Source organism: Anser brachyrhynchus, assembly GCF_964034855.1.
Source record: "Anser brachyrhynchus genome assembly, chromosome: 19".
Classification (NCBI taxonomy): Eukaryota; Metazoa; Chordata; class Aves; order Anseriformes; family Anatidae; genus Anser; species Anser brachyrhynchus.
Genome location: NC_137712.1, coordinates 8823194 through 8841082, shown reverse-complemented (window position 1 = coordinate 8841082; position 17889 = coordinate 8823194). Strand labels below are relative to the sequence as shown.

The 17889-nt window shown below is 52.0% G+C and overlaps 2 protein-coding genes across 18 annotated transcripts in view; one reads left to right on the top strand and one right to left on the bottom strand.

The window, feature by feature from the left end:
* The window catches only part of PAPPA (pappalysin 1), a 370091-nt gene extending 363724 nt beyond the window's left edge, over positions 1 to 6367 (top strand). For all 12 annotated transcript variants that reach the window (XM_080561611.1, XM_080561609.1, XM_080561610.1 and 9 more), the window contains one exon: positions 23 to 6367. In XM_080561611.1, the coding sequence (XP_080417737.1) occupies positions 23 to 130 (108 nt within the window). In that variant the 3' untranslated portion in view covers positions 131 to 6367. The remainder of the gene's footprint in view (positions 1 to 22) is intronic.
* A 7176-nt stretch (positions 6368 to 13543) lies between these two features.
* Positions 13544 to 17889, bottom strand: part of ASTN2 (astrotactin 2) — a 341061-nt gene continuing 336715 nt past the window's right edge. For all 6 annotated transcript variants that reach the window (XM_080561615.1, XM_080561613.1, XM_080561614.1 and 3 more), the window contains one exon: positions 13544 to 14485. In XM_080561615.1, the coding sequence (XP_080417741.1) occupies positions 14248 to 14485 (238 nt within the window). In that variant the 3' untranslated portion in view covers positions 13544 to 14247. The remainder of the gene's footprint in view (positions 14486 to 17889) is intronic.

Here is a 17889-nt window from a genome sequence, read left to right as displayed (position 1 = left end):
TGTCCTTGGCTTCCTTCCCCAGGTTACTCCCTTCCCTATGTCCTGTGACCTACAAGGAGAGTGTGCTTGCCGGGACCCCAACGCCCAGGAGCACAACCAGAAAGACCTCCGTGGCTTCAGTCTTGGGTAATGCCAAGCGACGTGGAATGGAGGACCACACTGCTCAAGGCAGGCTAGGAGAGACACCACATCCCTTTTGGTATCGTTTTTAACATTTAGCTGCTCAACTGGATGGCATTTCTGCACCAGGGACCCTTAGAATTCAACCAGTCTGCCTTTAATTTTTGTCCAAGGAGAACTCAAAGTAGGGGTTTATGTATTAACGATATCTTAAATAGTGATGACAAGAAACAAACAACCAAGAGTCAAGTTGAGAAGACTTTCATGTATCAAAACAGCATGTTATGCCCACCTAATTTGAACAGTTCATACCTAGATTTAAGGCGAGAAACAAGCTATTTATATACACATATTTATAGAAATAAGTAGAGAAAGAGAGAGAAAGAGTGAGAGATTATGATCAACGCAAAAACAATTTCCCCTCTCCAGCACTCACAACTCAGACCGTTCATGGAAGAGGCTGTGCTCTTGGAGGACTCCAGGCTGAGCCTTTTCTGATGCTGAATGCCAAGGTATCTCATGCTCGGGGCACTGAGGTTGGGGTGGGGTCTCCACAGGGCTGTGCCTTTGGCAAGTGACTTGCCAGACGCCCAGCCAGCTCGAGATGTGGGTTGCATCTGCTCCTCACAGGAACGCTACTTCCAGCCAGGGAGCTCAGCAGACTGCAGTGGCCTTCCTGTACAGCTCCTCCTTCTCCCCCTGCCCTCAAAAAGCAAACAAAAAGCCCCTTTGTAGCCTGTCTGGAAGCCATAGGGCTGCTGGGACGTTTCTGTGTGGAGGTGGGCAGGTGGTCCCACAGCGGAGCCAGGGAGTGGGGAGTCTAAGGACTGGCGTTGAGGAATGTGGATGATTGCTTCTGAGGAGCAGAGAGGGTAACTCACCCCTGCACTTGTCATTTGAGCATGTCTGCTGCTGCTACTCCTGCTGCTATGTCCCATACAACTAGTTTCCTTACTGTGTCAGGACAGGGTGAAAACAACCCCATGCAACCAAACAGTCTGCCTTAAAGCTTACCTACAACCTGCCTTTCAAACCCTCTGGTCTCTTCCTCAGCATTGGGGCAAGAAAACAGGACACCAGCCAGCCAAAGGAATCTGCTTTTTGGTCTCCACCCACTCAAGGGGTTCTCTAAACCTCCTCCACCCCACTCTTAGGGTTCTGTCTGTCAAACAACTGCTACATGCTCCTGGTTTCCTAGGAGGGGGGAAGAGGAGGAGGCACGTGCTATGGGGAGACAGTATTACAATTTTGGCCATAATTGTCAGTATTAAGCTTCCAGGCCTGTGGGTCAGATACCTTTGATAGACCAGGAGCTTAGCTGCTTGTAATCTTCCAGCAGGAAGGGCATTAGCTGCAGCAGCCCTCATACTTCCCTCTCTCATAGCTCTGTCCTCCTGTTTCAGCCCCAAGGGGCCCACGTTGTGCCAGACTCCTGGGGATGCGTTTCATCGTAGGGTTCACCACGTTGAGTCACTGAGATGCCCAGAGCATCTAGTGCTGTTGCTGCTGCTACAACCCTCCCCACATAAATCCCAGAGATGTCTCCAGCGTGGCCTGAGCTTGTCTCCTGCTGCTTCGGGTTCCTGCTAGGAGGAGCACGTTTCCGAAAGGGCGTCCTCCCAAGTGTTAGTTCTGTCTGTTCCTTGGGACTCTCCTGACGTGTACAATCTACTGGTTAAAGACAGGATGGAAAGATTTTTTCCTACTCTTGCTTGTTTGAATATTTAGGCACTACGGCAAGACAGAAATGTAAGGGGAATCAGTTAACTCATGGAGATGGATGTAAAAATAGGTAGGAAAACTGGAAACGGAAAAATGACTGAGTTGTAGGTGCAAAGAGCCAGGCTATTCTCACCCACCCTTGGGGTTGTCTCTATCGGAATAAACCTGAGATGAATTTCAAAAACTGAAATTTGGAGGCCTGGAGAGGCGATTGGCAAAAGAAGTCGAGGAGCTCTCCACTGGGAAGCTCCTGGTGATGCCTGGAGGCGGCCTGGCGATGGGTGCTGTGTGGATGACTGTGCCCACCAGGCAGGGCTGTAGGGGAAGGGAGGCGCAGTGGCATCAGGGCTCCTTCCACGGAGTTAGGTCAAACGTCTGCCAGAGTGGAGAGCATTAGCAAAAACTGGTCCTGGGCAAACTTCCCCTCATGCCCCTTGCCCCCCGATTAATAACGGAAGTTTGTTGGTGGGAAGGTTGCTTCCTTCTCGTCTGTTCATCCTCCTCTTTTCTGTAGGCAGTTGGCTTCAGGTGCCATCCAGCCCATCAGAAGAGCTCAAAACCTCAAAAGCGTTTCAGGCTGCCAACCCATCGGGTCCTCGGTGCCTGGGGCACTTGGCAGGATCTGCCCCTCCATGCCACCTGCATTTCACCCTCGCAGGGAGCCCTGGTTCAGGTGCTGCATGCATCCTGATGGCAGCTCAGTTAGCAAAGTCCCTTTTTCCATTATGCAGCTCAGCATGGAGGAGATTTTCCATCTGCTTTTCCCACCTAGCACATTGCCCAGGAGACAGGTCGGTGTTAGCATTAGTGCTTCTTGCTGCTGTGGGCTCCTGCGAGCTCAGGACCCTCTTGAGCAACTCTGCGCAGCCAGGGCCAGCCTCTGCTCGCAGAGCTGGAGTCCTCCTCAGCTCAGGGGAGACGGTGGCCTCTCCCAGCATGGTCTCACACATCAGCTTCACTCCTGTAGTCTGGGAGCGACTGCTTGTGGCCAAGTCCCTTCCCCGCAGGGAGGCCTTCAACATGCTGCTATTTGATTTTTTTTTCCAATTGCCATGTCAGCACTGGCCATCTTCTCCATGAACAGAAGTGCTGCTCTGAGTCTTATTAAATCCAGCGCCTTTTTTCACCAGGAACAGACTGCACTGAGGCAAAGCTTTGGCCTCTGTGTTTAGGGGCTGCACCATGTTCCCGGGGGAGTGAGGAAGGAGGACCATGAGGCACGGGTGCCTGCCCACCTCCTGTGCCTCTTCCCTGGGGCAAGGCCAGGTGGGTCCTTGCAGCATCTACCCCCTGTAAGGTCCTTGATTGCCTGGTGGAGTCCCTAGGGAAGACCCTCTATGACTGATGGACATCAAGTGGGAGGTGAGAGGGATGCTGCACAACCTCCCCCCAGGTGGTGGCATAGGGCGAAATCAAACAAGAAGCTTGAGGCAACACGAGAGGGTGCTCGTGCTGATGCAATTTAGCTGCTTATGAAGTCCAGGTCACATCAGTGCCAAGAGCATCTCTGCCACAGACTGTGAGCCAGGGCTGCACCCACGGGGCCACCAGCCAGCCTCCTTGGCCACTGGTGGGCTCTGTAGCCAGCAGGAGGGCAAGCTGGAGCAGAAAGCGGTGAACGGTGCGGGATGGGGTGGGAAACTCCTATCAGCTGCTACCCCGCTCCCTCCCCACCCTCTCGCAGATGGGCTGAGCTGGTGTCCTCCTGCTTTTCTTGCATCTTCCGCTGTCCCCCCCAGGCTGAGAAAGGAGGATGGCACCAGAGGACTCTTGGAGTCGGGTTCCAGCTACCTCCCTTCCGGTTTCACTTGGTTGTAACTGTCGGTTTGTTCTAGGTTTTACCTGTGTTTAAGAAAAAAAAAAAAAAAAAAGGACAAAAAAAAAAGAGAGAGAGAAAAAGAAAACCCATTAGCCAACAAAAGTTTCTTGCTGCAACTGATTCAAGTGGGAAAAAAATACCAATTGTGAGGCTTTACAGAGAGGAAGAAAATGGAAAAAACAAAAAAAAAAAAGAAAAGAAAACCCGCATAATCCGAATCCAAGAAGAGCAAAGCCTATTTTTGTGTGTTTGAAAGGAAAACACTGATTCTGCCAGCTGAGTAGAGCTAGATACTTAAGTGTAGATTTCCCTAGAAGTACCGTGAGGTTTTATAACATTGTCTGGTTTTGTTTTCCTTGTACTTTGTGATAAGTCCAGGAACTAAGGCTAAGGTATTTTTCCCCTGGTATATTGTTGTTTGGGGGGGGGGGGGGAGGTTTGGTTTTTTTTTTCAGATTATTTTTTTAAGTGTATTTGTGCTTATTTTTACATTATCCAACTGTATGTACGCATTTAACCAGTATTTCACTGTGCTCTAATTACTGCACTCAGAAGCACTGCACAGTCTGAATCCCGAAGAGCTGCGGGAGGGAGCGGGAGGGGAAGGAGCACGCTGCTATGTCAGCAGACAGAGGATGGATTCCCAGTCATGGAAATGGGGTGCCAACGTCCCCTTCCCCAGCTCCAGCCCATCTCTTCCATTCAAGGCCAAGCTAGAAGACAGGAGGGCATGGCGGTCAACTAAGGCTGGGATGCCCGAGGGGGTTTCAGAGCTGGAAGTTTGTTAACGTTTTTGGATGGCGTGGAGCTTGCCAGCCTTTCAGCCTCGTCCTGCCCTCCCCTGCCTGATCCCTGGATGCCCCAGTGAGAGCTGGTGGGCATGGTCGTGTCACTGGGAGGGGACCCTGTGCCCAGCTTAGACAACGCTCTTGATACCTTCATGGTTGTGGGCCCCGTTTTGGTCATTGAGCTGATGTCCTTCTTGTTTCTTCCGTACCACCTCATTGTCCAGGACAGGCCATTCCCCACCGGGAACAGGCCCCTTTCCACTGGAGGCCCTTGACCACTGAGTTCAGTGGGAGCAAGACCAAGGCAGGAGCAGGTCCAGGTGGCCCAAGATGTACTTCCTTGGAGCTACGGTTGATTTGGGCAGTCGAGGTTTGGTGTTGGGCTGCTCCTGCCACCCGGGCAACCAGTGTTGAAAACCCCTGGTGGCTTTAGCAGGAGCAAAATGGGGCTTAAGGTTCTCTTTCAGTCTTAGTTTGGCAAACTGTTTTTTTTCCCCTTTTCACCTGATCTACACATCCAAGATTCATTGAGAAGAATAATCGCTTCCTCTGAGGCCAGTAACAAGAGCTTGTGTTGGCTTCACGTGACAGATGAGGAGTCTTGGTGCTACTTGTTGGTGTTGTTAGTCCTGTTAGGTCGAGATGCAGAGCTAACGAGTCAGGAGTTGTCTTTGGTTCCCATTCTGGTTTGGTCTTTTGGTTTTTCATTCGTTTGGTGAGGCCACAATTCAGCCACCAGTTTCCATCTTCTGAGTGCAAAGAACCAGGGCTTTAACGAAACATTTCACCAGCAATTAAAGAGGGAATTGGAACCATTGCGGAGTTTGCATTGTACGGCCTCTGTAATTACGTACCTGTCTGCAGATGATAGGCTGAATTTTGCTTCCATCAAGTCAACAGGGGGGGTTTGTTGTTGTTGTTGTTGTTGTTGACTTCACTGGGAGCAGGATTGAGCCGTACTATATATATAAATATATATATAAATATATATATGATATATATATAATATTATATGTGTAATATTATATATATATATCAATGTAATATTTACAAATAAAACTGTGATCTCGTCTAGAGAAAAATGTATTCATATTACCAACTGCTCTTCCATATTTATGTATCATATTGTATCTTTTTATTATTGTTATAATTATTATGATTATTATGGTTATTATTATTATTATTATGGAATCTTTCTTGGCACCTTTTGGAAGCCACGTCAACCAATACTCCAATGAAGTGCTGAGGATCTATTTTCACAAGAATTCTACTGGTCTACTGTATAAAAGAGAAAAGAAAAAAAAAAAAAAGAAACAAGCAAAATACAGTTCAACCCTTAATTCTGTACCTCACGCCTGTACGTTTGCTGCTCCGATTTTGGGTTTTATTTTGCGTTCGTTTTTTTTTTTTTTAACGGATCTAATTTAAGTCTCCAAGCAATATATAAAGATGTAAATAGTAAAGCTTATTTATTAAGATTGTCATCTTTTTTAATTTATATTTACACAATTGTTCATCTAATTTATTTTTTTTCAATACAGTTTTTAACAGTTGTCCTTTTTTGGTTCATGAGGTTTTTTAAATCATTTTCACAGAATTTCTTTATACAGGTCTTTTTCTTTCTTTTAATAAACAACAACTTCCTCTGGTCTTTCAAAAACAGGTCATGTTTCACTCAAAAAAAAGTTATGTCAGATTCATCAGAAATATTTTGCCATTGTTGATTCCTATACCCTAAAGTTCTATATTATATAAATATATAATACCTTGTATGCTTAAATATTTAACTGTGTGATTTTGTATATATCTTCATACACATGCTCACACACATATGAGGGTTAATGTCCCCAAATGTTGGGAGAACAGAGAATCAGAAACACAAACAATATAAGCTTGTATTAAAGAGTTCTGAACTGGACCGCTTGCTTTTGCCACGTCTCGTTTGCTTTCGGTCGAGCCGGCCCCGAGCATCACCGGGTAGCGGGGGGTGAGCGCGGCCCCGCATCTGGCTGCACGAGGCGCCCTGTCCATGTGCTCCTTTTGAGCCCCACGCCTCGTTTCGGGGCAGAGTCTTTGAAATTTGTGGTGTTTTGACAGGGCTGCAGGAGGTGCAGCAGCCAGAGGAGGTGGCAGCAGTGGGTGGAGGGAGCCAGCATGGGCTGTTGTATTGGCCCAAGGGTTTGTTTCACCACTGGAGGGTCTGATTTTGCCATCAAAATCTGAGGCAGTGGGATCTGTCCTGAGGAATTCTACTTCTTCTCAACTGGGGAGCCTTTAGGAAAACATTCAAGCCCATGAGCATACCTAAGCTGTGCTCTCATCACTTGGAAAAGAGCGCTTACGTGTAAATACATGCTGAGCCATATTTTGTGCAAGGGGCCGTTGGCCGGTTTGACATCTGGGGCTCTGCCAGGCTGCAGCTTGGTGCTGCCATCACCCATCAGCTGCAGAGCTCCACGCCACTGTCCCCTGAAGGACAGGGTCCTCCAGCGCTGTGCCACGCCATCACCCCTCCAAAGGACTGTAAGACCCCCTGGTGCTGGCCAAGGTATTTTAGCTCCTGCTTCACGTGGGGCAGCCTGGTGCCCAGTTTAATCTCTGGAGTGAGAGAAGCTTGAAGATGTGAAGATTGGATGCTTCTCATTTTAAAGAGACAAAAAAAACCAAACTTGCCCATGGTCTCTGCTCACCATCTCCAGCAGCTACAGAACAGTCATCCAGAAGATGAGTCCCAACAGGAATTTGCCTTGACTCTGGGGTATGACCTAAGCAGGGAGGAAGGCTGAGCAGTAACTACACGCAGCCAAGGGGCTGAACGTGCCCCGTACAGGGAGCCTTTGGGCACACAAGAGAACTTAGGGTTAAAGACAAGGCAGCCTCCAGTCGTCAAGAGAGAGCTGGGGTTGCAAACCACCCCCCCTGCCATCCCCCCCCCCCCCCCCCCCCCCCCCAAAGACCAGGCCTGAACAGAGCACTAATGCCACGCTGGTGGTGATAAAAACCTCGTGCCCAGTGTGGGCACACCAGGCTATGGGGCACCAGGGTCACAGTTTCTCATTGCCATGAGCCTGAGCTTGCTGCCACCCCCTGCGCCATGGCTGGGGCCGTGCTGCAGCCCCAGCCTGTAGCTGCAGCAGCAGGCTGCGTGGGGAAGGGCTCATGCTGCTGTAGCTGAGAAACGTGTATTGATTCAGCATTTATAATGTGAATTGATTCAGCATCAACAGCTCCAAACTTTGGGGATGCACGCACAGTCGGGATAGGTGCCATTTAGCCCTGACAGCTATTGACCCCCTGATCCTAAAGAGAGCCATCCTTAACCCAGTTAACTCTCAGACTCATTAATGATTTAACTCCTCAGGGACGCCCTGATAAGACAGGGAGGCGGAGAGCACGGGCAGACGACAAGGAGCCGGGTGCATGTGGGCAGGAGCCTTAAATGCCAGCTGCAGTTGCTGTTACACGTCCTTTTGCATCTGCTTTTGTTGTCATTGGGCTGCAATGGTCGATTGTGCTGTTTGACATCTTGGTGTTCTGCTACTGGCAAGCGCCACGTTGGCCACCACCTTTAAAAAAGTGTGGCAGTAATACTGCCACGCATAAAGAGCCTGTGGATGGAACGATAAATGGATTCCACACCACGCAGTCTATAGGACATTTGGGGAAAATAGACTGAAGGACAGGAATAATTTTCTTTCTTTTTTTTTTTTAACACTGGCATAAGAGAGTCAGTAAAAAAATGTTTTGCATTTTTAACTGTCAAAATCCACTCTATGTATTGAGCAGGGTGAGAAGCAGAGAGAACAAGAGCACCTTGTGCTTTCTATACCATCCCTGTCAGCGGTCAATGCATTATTGATAGGCTATAAGCACATCAGACAGCCCTGTCAATAGAACATACCGTAGATAAAAAGACCTATAAACAGTGTATTAAATGGTTTGTGTCTATAGCAATATATAAATCAATTGCCTGTGTGTTGAACTATCTATTAAGCACTAATGAGGACCTCAAGACAGGAGCAACCTACAGGCAGAGCGAGCAGCCGCCGGCTCCTGCTGGGCCCGGCTGCAGCTGCTGAGCGATGCCCAGCTCTGCTCCTTGCATGTGCACAACCACACGAGCACAATCAATCGCAAGGCACCATCAAAACAACAGTTTCTGTGTCCAGTTTATGTGTCTATCTGGAAATCAATCACTAAATAGTGAGGGAGGGGCGAAAAAAAATCAATACCTCCATCGAGCGAGGGCTGAAGCCACTGTCCTGCAAGCAGGCCACCAGCAGATGTTAAAGCTGCTTGAGACCAAGCAAGGAAGGCAGTTTCGTTACTTTAGCCCCTGCAGCAATAATGCCAGCCAACCTGCTGTGTGGTGACCAGCCTAGGGAGGCTCAAAACACCCCCAAACCCCCCAGGCCGTGCTGCCCAGCTGCTCCGACACTGCCCTCCGAGGGCCCCACGCGCTGGAGTGGCTGCTAGGCACTTGTGACACCAGATGCGGTTCCTGTTGGCTGCATTAAATCAAAAGGAGCTGACTGCATTAATTATATATGAAAGCCAGGGAAATTGCTCTGGATTCATACGTCAAAGTCCTCTCCCAGCTGAAAGCCACAGCTTCTCAAACAAGTATGGCATTGGTAATTGTGGTAATGGGAAAATGCAGCTGTTAGCAACTTTGAGCAATTTCGACAAAAGGATGTAGAAGTTTACAAAAAACCCTCTAAACAGAGACCGGCATGTAAAGAAAACTGCTCACAAGAGCAAGAGAAACATCTTTCCATGTAACGAGGGCACCTGAAGACCAACTGGATGTCCAGACATGCACCCATCTGCTCGCTTGTTCACGCATGTGCACACGAACACACACGGAGCAGCTGCTGCATGCTCCAGAACCACCTTTTCCTGGGCTGTTCATCACAAAGCCTCAGGCTTCTGGTTCCTAAAACCCAAACCAGGGAGGTGAAGTGAGCCAGGCTGAGTCCTGGGTCATTCAAGTCACCAACTGGTCTAAGTTCACTGACAAAATGCAGCCAAAGGCTAGGGGCTTGTGGGTTCTGAGTACGTGAGAGGCGGTAGTACTGTGTCAAAGTAGTCTTAAAGGTCTTGAGGCTCTTTCAGGTGACTAACAGTACTGGATAGGATTATCAGTGCTCAAAAAGAGCATTCACAATATCAGTATTTTTTTTAGATTAAAAATTTATTCACAACTTTTTGATCATTTTACTTAAGCTGACTGAAGGACTGGTTCCAACATCAGCGTGTTTGCCTCTGGCCACCCGACCCCACACCTAAGACATTACCTGCAGCTTACCTGTGTGTGACTTGCTCCTCTCAGATATTTTTAAGAGGCATAAGAGCTGCACTTCTAAGCTGGTGGCTGCTCCCCTTTATCACAGGGATGAACTAAGGCCAAGTGTGATTGAAAATAGAACAAAAAACGAAACAGAAACCTTCCCCTTTGCATCATTCAGCACACAGACTGGTTCACATCTGTGATGCTGAGCCTTTGGAGAGCGAATCCTGCCTCCGGCCCAGCAGGTACAAAGTGCAGTTTGCATCTCCCCCCCCGACAAGATGTGAGCCTGCAGGCCACTGAGGCACCCGTCACATCACCGGGTACGGCCATTTGCAAGCACGAGCGGCACCACAAGGCTTTGTCCGTCCCTGGCACCCCCTGGAAGGGACCTGGGCAGCCTCCGGCGTGCCCTTGGCCTCTTCCCCAGCCTCGGGAGTGTCTGCCTCAGCCAATGAAGCAATTAAAAAAGAAGAGGAAAAACAGAAACCAAACAAATAAATAAAGGAGCAAATGCAGCACTTGACTCCGGAGGCCTTTTGCCGTGGGAAGAAGCTGTCCCAAAGCGGTGTGTCATCAGCGGCACAGCAACCCAAACAATCAGCCCCTCTGTGCACCGTGCCAGCTGCAGCCCGGCTGGGGATGGCGGCTGGGGAACGACAATGGCCATGGGGAACAATGGGGATTGTTCCCGGCCGCGCTGTGCTGCAGGAGGAGGCAGCCCCAGGGGGGCCGCCGTTGGCACCAGCAACGAGTGGCCAAACCAGTGGCGGGTCTGGGGTGCCCGTAAGGCGCTGCCCACTGGGATGGCTGTGGGCTGGTGCAGAGCGATGTTAGAAGAGTGTGGCCAGAACCATGGTGCTGCTTTCTCTGCTTCTGCGGGGGAACACCCCCCCCCCCCCCCCCCCCCATGCTGCTCCGATGGCGTTTATGGGGTGCTCGAGGGCAAAGGGGCTCAGGGGCGATGTGGCCAGGGCAGCGCAGCCCTGCTGCCGATGCAGCTACCTGCAGGCACCCACTGCAGATATACACGGAGGAGGTTTGGAGGTTTTCATGACCTGCCCTCATCCTAAAGCTGGTGACTGAAGCCAGGAGACATTGCCCTGCTTCATGCCAACAGGTTAAAAAATTCAGGCTTGCAAAAAAAAAAAAAATGGGTAGTTTAGCTCTTCAACCTGGACAATTGGGTCTTTTCGACCCTTTCCCTGCTCATTTTTAATGTTGCCTCCACACCTCGGTGCTCTCCCAGCCGGGGCAGCCGCCAACAGCCCAGACAGCAGCACGGCGAAGTGTAGCAAAGTCAGGGCACGGGGGCCCGAGAGGAAGCAGCTCCCGGGGCAGGGGGTGCTCAGAGTGAGGCGCTTTGGAGCAAGGCTCCCTTTGCTCTAAGGCACAAGGCAGCCGGGGAATGGCTGTGTGTGTGTGTGCACACGCTCGTGCGGGCACGCACGCTGCAGCCCACGGGCCCATCTGCCAGCATTGCTAGGCTGTGACTACAACTGTTTATCTTGAAAGCCTGAGGGTTACATTCCCCAAAGTTTCCAGGGAGAAAATACAGAACCTTCCTTTCAGCTGCGAGCCGGAGGATGTCTAACCTCGATGAATTCCTCGGTTTGGTTTGGCTTGGGTATGCTGCACCGGGTAGCATCATTGGCCAGCGGCTCTTCTGCTGGCTTTGATGCGTGTGCTAGGTGCGTGCTCGACAGGTTAATAGCTGCCACACGGCACAGCCTGCCTGCCTGGCAGCCCAGGCTCGGCCACCTGCCGTCTGCACATCCACACAGCCGTGCACAGCAGCCAGTCTCAGCGGGGGGGGCAAAGGGAAGCGCTTCCCAGCCTTCCAAGGTAAGCAGCAGGAAAGAAGCCCCCGCTCTCTGCAGCGCACGCAGCCGCAGCGCGAAGCCAGCCCTTCCTTGTGCTGCTCGTGTTTGGCTCCCAGCAGAAACTGCCGGACTTGAATGGCTCCTTCCCATTGCTGTCTGTGAGACCTGCTGCAGCAAAAGGGCCACGGGTGTTGGGCTTGGTCCTTCTCCTCCCTGGCCCAGCTCTGCTGTGCTGTTTGCTGGGGTGTGCAGCTCAGGAGCAGAAATGTCACTGTGGGGAGCTGATTGTGCCAGGGTGGAGGAAAACCTGCTGAAGGGCATCCAGCCACCCTGGTTTTGGCTGTTGTTCCCCATTCACAATTTCCACAGCTCCCAGCTCATGATGGTCGGGCACCCCTTGAGCCACATCAGCCCTGTCACATTTAGGATACACCTTCTCCTGTCACTGGCCTTACAGAAAAATCACCAATTTGTCCATCAGGTAGGGAAACACTGGCTCTCACCCCCAGGGAACCCACAGCCCTCCCCACAGCATTGATGCTGCGTGGAGCTTGCAGCACCACCAAGCAAACTTTTTTTGCTGTGTTTTGTTTGACACAACAGCAAAGCTGAACAAATATTGCCACAACACCTCCGTGGTGCACCGTTTGTGAGCTGGCACTGGAAAAGGCCAATGCTGAGCACCTCAGCTCACAGAGGTATTTCAGGGCAGGATGGTGCTGAGCTGGACAAGAGAAGGCAAAGCGTGCCTTGGTCTGCAGCAAGCTGAGGCCACCCGCTCCATCCCCACAAACATACATACACATTCCCGAAGGCTGTGGGTACCAGCTGCCTGTGAAGGTTAAAGGGGTGGGAAAGGAGCAGAGCAGGGCTGGGGAAGCGCCGCTGGGAGAGGGGTTAACACCTGCAGTGCCTCCATGGTCCTCCTGCTGGGGTGTGAGACCCTCAGTGACACAGTGCTCACAGCCCAGAGCCCCCCAAGTGGCACTGGCCTCTCCCTCTCCATCAGGAAAAGGGATTTAGCTTTAAAAAAAAGAGCTCGCAGGCAACCTGAAATGCGTTGGCTCTTGCTCCAAAGGCTGCTATGTCAAGGCAACATTTCCTGTGAGCTCCAGCAGGACTGTGAGCAGGTACTGGAGGTCTTCCCAACCTGCAACATTAACATGGTTCAAGCCAAGGGAAGAGACAGAACCAAAGGAAAAAAAGGGGGGAAAACCAAACAAACAAAAAAACAAGAGCAACTGAGGAGACACCATCAGAATTATTTGTGTGTCCAAATCACGCAGATATGTTCAGCTCAAGAAGAAAAAAGCCTCTGGCTGAATTTCCTCCACATCAAATCCTGCACCTTTGTTTGGTTTCAAAACATTTTCATTTTGAAAGTCACCTCTTGCTTGTTTGTTTTTACTTTAAAGGGTTAAATAACCTGAAAAAAAAATAAACAAAACTATTTGCTTTGCATTGACTAAACTGATTCATTCAGCCCTCAATGTTCCCCTTTCCTCCTCCAGCCCCCCTCCAGGTTTGTTGTTTTGCTTTAAAAAGAAAAAGCAATAGCTCCGGGCAGCTCTGATTTTTGTTTTTTTTCCTCTCACCCTCCCGCACTTTTTGGTTTGGCTACCAGACTGAGAAATCCATTACCCACACAGATCCCGGGCCAGCCTAACCCACATCTGACAGTAAAAGAAACCAGATTCTCCATGTCTTTTTAGCCCCTGGCTTCCTTCTTGGGCTTTCCCACACGTCTGCAGCTCCCAGCGGGGCCGGTGGCTGGGATGGGTGTTGGGCAGGGCGAGGACCCTACGCTAAGAGGCTGCACTTTCCCCTCCTCTCCCCGTGTCTGCTCTCGGGGTCAGCGCTGGTCTCCAGCCACGACTCGGGGACATCCACCGGGGACGTCCCCTCCTCCCAGGTGACACCCCACCGAACGCCCAGGCGGCAGCGAGACAACATCGGGAAGAAACACCAAGGAGGCAGTGAAGATGGACTTAATATGAACCTTTAATGCACAGAACAAGCTGCCAGGAGCCTTGCGAACAAAGGCACGGAGCCCTTCTGCCACCTCGGGGTGGTAAAAAACACCCGGCGTGCCTGCAGCGTCCTCGCACCTGCCTGGCACCCGCCTCCAGGCACGGCGTTCGCAGCATCCTGCAGCCAGGGTGCTCCCGGTGGCCCTGGCTGCTGTGACACGGAGGTCCCTCGGAGGTCCCTCGTGCCATGGCTCCTGCCCGGCAGGACAGGCGGGACACGCAGGACACGCAGGGCAGGCAGGGCAGGCAGGGCTCTCCCCCCACCCAGCAGCTCCCCTCTGCAGCCTCTCGCTCTAACTCTAGCCGGTACATCTCCTCCTCCCAGGGTTTTGGAGCATGTAGTCCAGGAAATTCAGTAAGAAAAGATTAAAAAGGAGAGACTTTTATGCTGAGACAAATCAGGTGCTTCTTTTTTTTCTTTTTTTTTTTTCCTCTTGAAAATTAAAAAAAAAAAAAAGGAAAGGAAATTAAAGTCCAACTTGCTGATTTCGTGTTTCTCTGCAGTTGGTGTGAGAAAGTCCTGTTTGGCCTCGCTGTCCCCTTCCACCCCTCCGACCACCACCCATCCCCGAACCCCAGCAGCCGCTCAAGCCATCACAAGTCCTCAACTCCTCGGCACCCCTTTGCCTCCCACAGCTCAGGCCCACACCTTCCTTCACCGCCCCTTGGACTCCCCGTAGGTGTTGCGCAGCATGGAGACCATCTTCTCCTCGCACGTCACTTTGGTGTCCTTCAGGATGCTGTACCACACCACGCCGGGCGGCCGCACCTCCTCGCTGCGGCAGAACAGGTAGGGCATGGTCTCGGTGCGGCTCTGGATGTAGGCGCTGCGCAGCAGGGTTGAGCAGTGACCGCTCACCTTCTCCAGCCTCCTCAGGATCAGGTGCGCCTTCCTGCAAGGGACAAGCAGGGGCTGAGAGCTAGCAGGGCGTGCAACGCAGAGGGGAGCCAGCTCCCCTGGCTTCCACCCTTGGCTCTGCCTCGTGACACGAACGGATGATCCCCATTGCCTGAGCATCATCTTGCCTGTTTTAGGTGGAGGGCAGCTCTCTTTTCCCCAAAAGTTCACAGGACAGCCACTACTACACAGGGCATGGGGCTGGGGGGGACCTCAGGGCTGAGCCAGCCGAGCAGCTCCTGCGCCCTGGGGACACCGCCTGCCACTGCCAGGTTGTCACTGCTGCCACCGCGTGCTCCTGGCAGCCCCCGGCACACGTGCCAGCCCCCGTGCAAGCCGGCACACCGGGGAGACCCACGGCACCTCGCTGCTGCCAGCCCGTGAGCACAGCCCTCCCTGCTCCCTTTTCCCAAGTCTCCAGGAGGCAAATGGCCCAGAAGGACTGACACTAGAAGAGCGAGGAGAAAAAGCACAACACATTAAGACAAAACAAAATAAACCCGTAAGAAACCAAGAATCCCCTCGTGGGAGTCTGCAAAGTGCTAAATCAAACAAAGGGAGGGGAAGAGGGTTTACTTCAGTGGTCTGAAAGTCTCAAGATCACAGATTATTTCCTCTCCCTCTGGTGCCACAGGAAAGCTCTGGATTTGGGGTTAGGGGATTTCGCAGTTCCTGAAGGAATGTAAATTCCCGATAATGATATGTCGGGGGCAGCGCTGTCAGTCAGCGAGGCATAAACACGGGGATTATTTGATTATGAAAGCTGTGTGCTGTTGCAGCCTGGGCTGTGAGCTCCCGGCGAGGAGGCGGCACCGGGAGCATCGTCTGTGGGATGCGGGAAAGGGGTGGCCACCCATCACCCGCGTGCCGTGGGCGCAGCGAAGGCAGACAGGGCAGGAGGGCACATCGGTGTCACCCACCGGCTGCGGATCTCTCCCACTGGGGCAGGGAGGCTGGCCAAAAGGCTGTAGGAAACCGCTGCTCCTCCAGCACTGCACGTGGAGAATGACCCCGCTCCTCCCTGATGGCAATGGGCTTGTGGACGTCTCTGCAGGGGGAGCAAAGAGTGGGGGGGTGTTGGTCCTTCTTGGGCAGTGCTAATTTTGAAGCTGGGACGTGTGTTGGTTTTGTGTATAAAGATGAGCCAGATGAGGCAATTTGAGCCTCATTACCTACATACACACATGCGTAATGATGTGTATGCGGAGCTGTGCCCACGTAGCACACCTCTACTCATGGTACTCTGTAATGGCCACCTGAACTTCTGCATCACCCGGTGCTCCTGCTGCACGTCAGGACCTCGCACACTGCCCACAACGGGCCCTGCGCTGCTGGATGCCCACCACTGGGAATTCACCAAATTCCATGACGGCGTTGGGTGCTTTCAGCACAGACACCAATTACAGCTCAGCTCAGCAGTGAACCAGTCTGCTGTGAGTGGCACCACGGTGAGGCCAACAAACCTCAGCAAATCACAGCCACGGGGGTGGAAGGGATCAAATGGGATCACCCATGCCATTTCCTCGCTGCCCTGACGTCTAACCTGTTTGTAAGCCGAAGGTGGAGAAGAGTTTGCTTCCCCAGGCAATTACTCCAGTGCTTACCCATCCTAACGCTGAAAATCATTTAACGTCAGCTCTGATTCTCCCTTTCTTTCAGGGGAGGTTGGCCAAAGACAGAGCCCATGGGCATCCCATAGGATGGACATTTATGTGAGCTGGCAGTGCTCGGGAGGAGAGCATCTAGCCAGGCCTCCCTCCTGCTCTAAGGGTAACTATCAGCTCTCTAGGGCCACAGCTCTACAGTCACCCTATTTCTGGGTCATCTCTACTGCCCAAAGGGGCACTGCCCCCTTCCCCTGCTTGTTTTGCCCATTTGTCTACGCTGTGCAGGTGTCCGGGGGGATGACCCCACACTGACATGGGGAAGTTGCCCATCTGAAGGCCAATTGAACAACTTCATGGGGTTTTCCCGTAACTGGTTCCTGGTCCAGCTCACCACTAGCAGCAACAAGTGGCCACGAGCAGCCATATACCGGTGGTGGTAACCATGCCTTGGCCCCAAATCTGGGTGTGGTGTGGGCACCCCAGCACACACACATCTGCTGGCCAAGCTCTTCTCTTCCTCTCCTCCCTTCCCACAACTTTGCCTGTTTCCTCCCCTCCACAGTTCTCTTACCCCATCTCTCACTTCCCTCCTGCATAACCCGATCATCTCCCTTGGTCTTCCCTTCCCATTTTCACTGCTTGCTCCACCACACCATGGATTTTGCTAAGACTGACGGCGTTGCCTTCTCCTGATACACATGCTGCTCTCTTGTCCTGGCAAACATGAGGAGCAGCAAGAAGCCCTGGGACCAAACCAACCAGACCTGTTGATATCTCGTTGCTGGAGGCTCCTTCTGGAGGTGGTCTCCACACACCTGCTGTGTATCTACAGCCCCGGGAAGGGACCGGTGGGATGCCGCATACGATGGGCTGCCCCTGGAAGGACGCTGAGCACACACAGCACCGTGGTCCAGGAGAAGCCCACGGGGTGATGGCGGGGTGGTGGGGATCAGGCCCCTCGCTTTAGGTTTCCGGTCCCAAAGCCCCAGATTTGATGGGTTTCACTGCCTTGAGACTGAGTCATTTATTTTAGTGGGGTAATGAAGTCATGTGTAAATGTTAGATTTAGCTTTTGGCTGTCAGCTGTTCCCTCTTAAAAAAAATAAGGAGAAAGAGAGACAGAGCGGGTGAGGGGAGGGGTGAGAAAGAGAGAGAAGCTTTCTGGTGAAGGCTGGGTAATAAATTACAGGAGCAGCTCTTGGGCTGCCAATTTAACACCATAAATCAAGCCCTGGGTATTACCCAAGTGCTCCCTGCGGAGGGCTGTCGGGTCAGAACGACCACCTTTTCAAATACTGGAAATGAAATCTTCCTAAATGCTGACCAACCTCATCCCTGCCAGAAACTATAATTTATTGCCTTATTAAAGGGCAGGAATCAGGAGAGGACAGCAGGGGAGTGGGGTGGGGGGGGGTCATTCCCATGGCCAGCCCCTGAGTGCTCGGCCCTCAAAGGGACGGAGCAGCCCCCTTGTGTCACCCCACAAAGCGGCCCCAATTCGGGGTGCCCCCCCGGGGGTGCCTTCCTTCCTGCCCCGCTGCAGGGGCAGTTGTTTTAAGTCGGCGCCAGCCGGGGACTGATTCTGCTCTCCGCTTAAGTGACGGATTTAGGAGGTCACAGCCCAAGTCATAAATGATGGAGAGGGGGATTAAGAACGGTGACGGCTCCACGCGGCTGCTTCCCTCTCCGGTGCGAGGCGAGGGGTGGGGAGGGGGACGGGTGTCTGCTGCAGGGCACTTCCCACTTTCCTCCTGCATGGACTGGGGGCCTGGCAGTGCCTGCAGGTGGGGCT